At 43.2% G+C, this 6,240-nt stretch overlaps 1 protein-coding gene across 1 annotated transcript; it reads right to left on the minus strand.

The window, feature by feature from the left end:
- Positions 1-765: 765 nt before the first annotated feature.
- On the minus strand, positions 766-5,809 carry LOC140460356 (uncharacterized). The gene has a single exon (XM_072554849.1). It carries the CDS (start codon positions 5,210-5,212, stop codon positions 4,328-4,330), a length of 885 nt encoding a protein of 294 aa, XP_072410950.1. The 5' UTR covers positions 5,213-5,809; the 3' UTR covers positions 766-4,327.
- Between the last annotated feature and the right edge of the window lie 431 nt (positions 5,810-6,240).

Consider the following 6,240-nt stretch of genomic DNA (forward strand, 5'->3'; position numbering starts at 1 on the left):
GAATTTTAAAGGGCCCTTTAATTTTAATTGTAGCGGAGTTCCGGAGAGCGAGGATGAGAAAGGGGATGAAAGGATTATCCATCCAATAATTGCAGAGAAACCTGAGGAACTAGAAGTAATTATTAACTACCCCATAGATGATTTTAAGTGTAAATATTGTAAGAATATTTATAACACAACGGGGGGTTTTAGGAAACATCTTAAAATATGCAAAGGGATTAAGGCCATTAGGATAAGGTGCTGTAAGTGTAGCTGGGAAGGGAGCTACCAGGCAGTGGCTTGTCACTTCTCAAAGTGTACCAAGGGGGTTATTGATAATTTAAATGTTGAGGTCGGTGCTAGTGAGAATAGTGGTAGCAATAATTTGGAGATGGAATTGAAGAAGTATTTATGTGATTTATGTCCTTTAAGATTTAGTACAGCCAGAGGCCTTGGGCAGCATGAGCGGCATGCACACCCTAGTTTGAGGAATGAGAAGAGGAAGATAAAGAGCAGTGAGGGTAGGAAGAAAGATGTTAGTAAGGAGAGCAATAGGAAGGGTCTGTGGTCAGCTGAGGAAGTGGATATGTTGCTAAAATTAGAGTTAGAATTTGCCGGCAGTAGGAATATTAATAAATTGATTGCGGAAAGGTTAGGATCAAAGACTGCAAAGCAAATCTCAGATAAAAGGCATCTGTTAACCAAGAAAACTAAAACTAAAAAGAATGATAAAAAGATTGAAGTAGATGATGAGATATTGTCGAATAGTAATGTGGATGAGGAAGAAGAGGAAAATAATGAGATTGTGGATAGGTTACAAGAAGGGATAGATAGTATTCATAATGATATTAATAATTTGGATTGCCCGGAGGGATCAGTGGATGAACTACTTAATTTAATTGAAGTGAACCTGGGTAGGAATAAAAAGGGGAAAAATGAGTATGAAAAGATTATGAAGATGATCCTAAATAAGATAGAAAAGAAGAATAAAGAAAACATTAGCAATAAGACTAAACATAATAAGATAGAGAATAAGATAGAGAAGAAGAGTAAAGAAAACATTAGCAATAAGACTAAACATAATAAATGGACAGATGTTAAAATAAAGGATAGTGGAGTAAGGAAGAATAAGAAGGTTAGTGGTGCAAAAAGTAGATATGGTAAGAAAAAAGGAAAATTTAAAGAGATGCAGGTCCTTTTTAAAACAAAACATCAATATTTAGCTAGAACCCTAATGGGTGCTCCGGGTAGAAGCAAGTGCCCTCTAGAAAAGAAAGATTTAGAAGATTATTTCAAGGGTAAATTGACAAAGGTTAATGAGAAGAATAATTTGAGGTGTTTTGCAAAGTATAATAATCAGATAGAGGAATCCCAGTTTGCAATTCTAACGGGACCTGTAGCGGTAGAAGATGTTGATCGTGCCATTAAGGCGATGGACATCAAGACTGCTGCGGGTCCCGATGGGATGACAATGGGAGACATTATTAAAATTTTTAATAAGGATAATATGCTGCTGCCAAGACTGTACTCAATCTGGGTGGCCACGGGCAGGATACCAGACCAGCTGAAGGTCAGTAGGACCGTACTTATCCCAAAAAGTAACAATGAGGAAGAATTATTAGATATTAACAACTGGAGACCAATTACTATTGGTCCAATGTTACTAAGAATTTTTACTAAGTTTATGGCTAATAGATTGAATAAGATTATTAATTTAAATAAAAGACAAAAAGGATTTATGACGGGAGTCCCAGGGTGTGAGGAGAATATCAAGATTTTAGAAAATATAATAAATGGGGCAAAATATAAGAGGAAGGATCTGGCAATAGTCTTTGTAGACTTAGCCAAAGCCTTCGACTCTGTGGGACATAAATTGATTGTGACAGCTCTTAGAAGACTCCAGTTCCCGGGAGTTTTTATACAACTAGTTAGGGATCTTTATGAAAATAATTTTACCCACATCGAGGGTTTTAACTGTAAAACCGATAATATGCCGATTTTATGCGGGGTTAAGCAGGGCGATGCTTTATCGCCGATTTTGTTTAATATAATTATGGATCCGCTGATTAGTACAATTGAAGAGAAACAAAAGGGGATATTCCTGGATGAGGGTGGGAAGGGTTGCCATTGTGCAACGTTGGCATTTGCCGACGATATTGCCCTAATTAGTGAGACGTATGAGGGTATGGTATTTAATCTTAGAATAGTGGAAAGATTTTGTCGGAACACAGGACTGGAGGTTAATATTAAAAAAACTAAAGGGTTTTACTTTAGTCACAAGAATAAGTCCTTTATATACAATGACAAGCCTAATTGGAAATTTGAAGATCGGGAGATTCAATTTATTGAGCCAGGGACCACTGATAAATATTTAGGGGCCAAGATTGACCCCTGGCTGGGGATTAGTAAGGCCAACTGGGAAAATCAACTAGAATTATGGCTAGGGAACTTAAAAAGGTTCATCCCTGAAACCCGTTCAAAAGATTGAAATTTTAAAAACGTATTTTATCCCGAGGCTGGTTTTATCAGAGGTTTCTCTGAATTATTTAAAGAAATTGGATAGTATTATTAAGAACGCGATCAAAGAGATCTTACACCTACCACAATCCATCACAGATGGCATTTTATATGCCAAGTCTCGAGATGGAGGCCTTGCCATAAACCGCTTATCGACATTTATCCCGATTTCGATAATGAGGAAATATGGATCGCTACTGAGATCGGAGGACGGGGTGCTACATGCATCATTTAAATTTGCCGGAAGTAGCGTGGAGGATCGAATGCGGAGGTTGAGTAAACTAAGAGTGATGGGAAATATCTGGAATCCAGAGATTATTTATGGATCGGAGGAAAGGGATATTGTCGTGAATAGCGATGAAGACGAAGACGGCTTGGAAGAATATGGGAGTGCAAATTATGCAAATTGGAGAGCCGTGGAGATGCAAAAATGGATGACCCTCCCCTGCCAAGGTGCAGGAATTCACTATTATAAGAATGATAACATCTCAAATAGTTGGCTACAGAGGATGCAGCACATGAAATCATCCAAAGTGATTAATTCGCTGCTGTTAAGAGCTAACCTGTATCCAACGAGGGTATCATTGACGTATGGAAGGCCTTTCAATATCAAGAATTGTAGAAGGTGTGATGAAACTTCTGAAACTGTTGCTCATATTTCGGGTTGGTGCCCCTTTGTAAAGAACATGCGAATTAAGAGGCACAACAGAATTGTAGAGGAATTAATTGGATTCGTTAGGAAGTATGGATGGACAATCTTTGTCGAGCCACGGATACGAGACAAATCTGATAAACTGTGGATACCAGATATTGTCTTGCAAAAGGATATGCAGTCCGTGGTGGTGGATGTAACAATAAGATCGGACTTTCAGATCAATTCCCTCGAGGAGGCTTGGGAGGAAAAGACCAGGAAATACGGACATCTTGACCAAGAGATAAGGAATTTAACCGGTAGTGGAACCGTATCGTTTTGTGGGTTTGTTATGGGCGCCCGAGGAAAATGGTTTGGGAAGAACTCGGACCTGATGAAGATCCTTAGGATAGAAAAATATAAAACGTTCGCTCGAAATATCTCAAACCTTACTTTATCTTTGACTCTTGAACTCCTGAGAATGTTTATGGACTCGTAGGAACTTCGGCAATATTAGTATTTTATAATTGTATTTCGTTTGTTAATTTTAGTAATTTTAAGTATTGTAATGGTTTTAGTGGTTATAGTTTTAGGAGCTTTTAGCGAGTTTTAATCTTAGATTTTACTTATTTTAATTTTTATTAATAAAGTTGTTTAATTTTAGGTCACATAGGTAAGGGTGGAGGATAGTTGGGTGTTTATAATTAAATAAATCACAAGCCTCACACAACAGAGGATGATAGGGTATCCTGTTCAATGGTTGAAAGCCCTAGCTCATCCTGCCCTGCTGGAATTCTGCATTACAATGTCATTTTTTTTTTTAACCGTCCCTTTTTAGATCTTCTGGCTGTGGTTTCGCTGGAAAGGGGTTAACGTTATACGTCGACGAGCTTCGTAAAAACTCGAAATGGACACTCCATCGTGTAATGATGAGTGCAATAAATAGCCAAGATCAAAGCGCACTCACTCACAAAGCCTACACCCTCACCCCACCTCACTGTCTTTACTATTGATCAGCACCAAGATGTCCCTTTCTAACTGGATCCTTGGTACAGCCGTAACCCGGAGGAAGTGTTGCCTCACTCAGCAATTTCAACCCATACCCTGTATAGCGCCATCTGCCGCAGCGGGATTCAAACCCGGGAGTCCCGGGAACTGGGTTGATGGTCCAGTGAATAATGGCATTCAGCCATCGCTCCTTCAATCCCCCTGCGATTGTACATGAACTCGCTGGTGCCTCCGGAGGTTGGAGGAGCGGGTGAAGGCCTTCCCACACTCGGGGCAGGGGAATGGCCTCGCGCCGGTGTGGACCCGCTGGTGGGTCAGCCTGTCGGAGGAATTGCTGAAGGCCTTCCCGCACTCGGGGCAGCTGAAGGGTTTCTCCCCAGTGTGGACCCGCCAGTGAGTCAGCAGGGTGGAGGAATTGCTGAAAGTCTTCCTGCACTCAGTGCAGCTGAAGGGCCGCTCCCCGGTGTGGACCCGCTGGTGCCTTAGCAGGGCAGAGGAATTGCTGAAGGCCTTCCTGCATTCGGGGCAGCTGAAGGGCCTCTCCCCCGTGTGGACCCGCTGGTGCCTCAGCAGAGAGGAGGAATCACTGAAGGCCTTCCCGCACTCGGGACAGCTGAAGGACCTCTCCCCAGTGTGGGCCCGCTGGTGCCTCAGCAGAGAGGAGGAATCGCTGAAGGCCTTCCCGCACTCGGGACAGCTGAATGGCCTCGCCCCCGTGTGGACCCGCTGGTGCCTCAGCAGAGAGGAGGAATCACTGAAGGCCTTCCTGCACTCGGGACAGCTGAAGGGCCTCTCCCTCGTGTGGACCCACTGGTGGTTTAGCAGTCCAGAGACCTGGGTAAAGGCCTTCCCGCACTCGGGGCAGCTGTGGGGCCTCTCCCCCGTGTGGATCCGCTGGTGGGTCAGCAGGGTGGAGGAATGTCTGAAGCCCTCCCCACAGACAGGGCAGAGGTACGGCTTCTGCCCGGTGTGACTACGCCGATGAATCTCCAGGGAAGATGGGAAACGGAAGCCTTTCCCACAGTCACCACACTTCCACGGTTTCTCCAAGAGGTGGGATTCCTCAGGTTTCTCCATGGCCGAAGTGTGGAGCCACTTCCTGCTGTGAATTCCTCTTTCCAGACCGTATAGCTGTTTTAGGCTCCACACTCAGTGCGCTGCAATGGTAGGGTCTCTCATCCAGTCCTACTGATGCTGAAAACGTACTCAAACAGGAACCAAAAAGCTTTACTCCTTCTCACAGAATCATAGTTGATAACCGTTGCGGTCCCGATGGATTGAGTGACTGTCAGACATTGACGTCTAAGTGAGGACTGCAGACACTGGAGAGTCAGTGCTGAAAAGTGCAGTGCTGGAAAAGCACAGCAGGTCAGGCAGCATCTGAGGAGCAGGAGAGTCGATGTTTCGGGCATAAGGCCTTCATCTGTTCATTTTCAAACTTCCGTCTTCAGATCTTCAAATACAGTAGTGTCTCGAATTACAAACTTAATCCATTCCTGGTTTCAGTGAACTGAATCAACTTTTCCCATTGTTCGGATAGTGTAAGAATGCTTGGACGGCTGTTCACAGCACACGCACCAAAGACGGACTGAATGAGATCACTCGGGGCCCGAGAGCTTTTGCGTTCAACAAGCGCGTAGCAAAGCAGAACAATGAAACCATGTGGTCGCACATGGGCTTTTTGTGTTCATACCTTGAATTTCGTGTGTACGTTGAAGCAAAATTTTACGTACAATCCTGTTCGTAAACCGATTTGTACATGAATGGGGTCGTTCGTATGTTGAGGCGCTACTGTACTCTGTATAAAGAGATTACAAAGGTCATCACTGACAGTGCAGGGTAGAAATTCTGAACAAGCAATTCTACTTTCTGTGCAATATTCTTTTCTTTTGTTATTCCACATAATTGAAAGCATCATCCCACTCTCTCTCCCCCTCTGTTCTCACTCAGCTCTAACTAATTTCTCCTGAGGGTGCTGATTCAGGATCTTACAGAGCAGAAAAGCAAAAATGTCAAGACTGCCATCTCTCTGAACTTTGAATATCTCCGCCTGAAAAGCTAATATCTTTCACAACACTGGGATACTGCTGAGAGTGAGCAGGTCT

The sequence above is a fragment of the Chiloscyllium punctatum genome, chromosome 36 (assembly GCF_047496795.1).
Source record: "Chiloscyllium punctatum isolate Juve2018m chromosome 36, sChiPun1.3, whole genome shotgun sequence".
In the NCBI taxonomy this organism is placed as follows: domain Eukaryota; kingdom Metazoa; phylum Chordata; class Chondrichthyes; order Orectolobiformes; family Hemiscylliidae; genus Chiloscyllium; species Chiloscyllium punctatum.

Bases quoted from the DNA above. Each gene is read 5' to 3' on its own strand.
- LOC140460356 (XM_072554849.1), bottom strand. From the start codon at position 5,212: ATGGAGAAACCTGAGGAATCCCACCTCTTGGAGAAACCGTGGAAGTGT.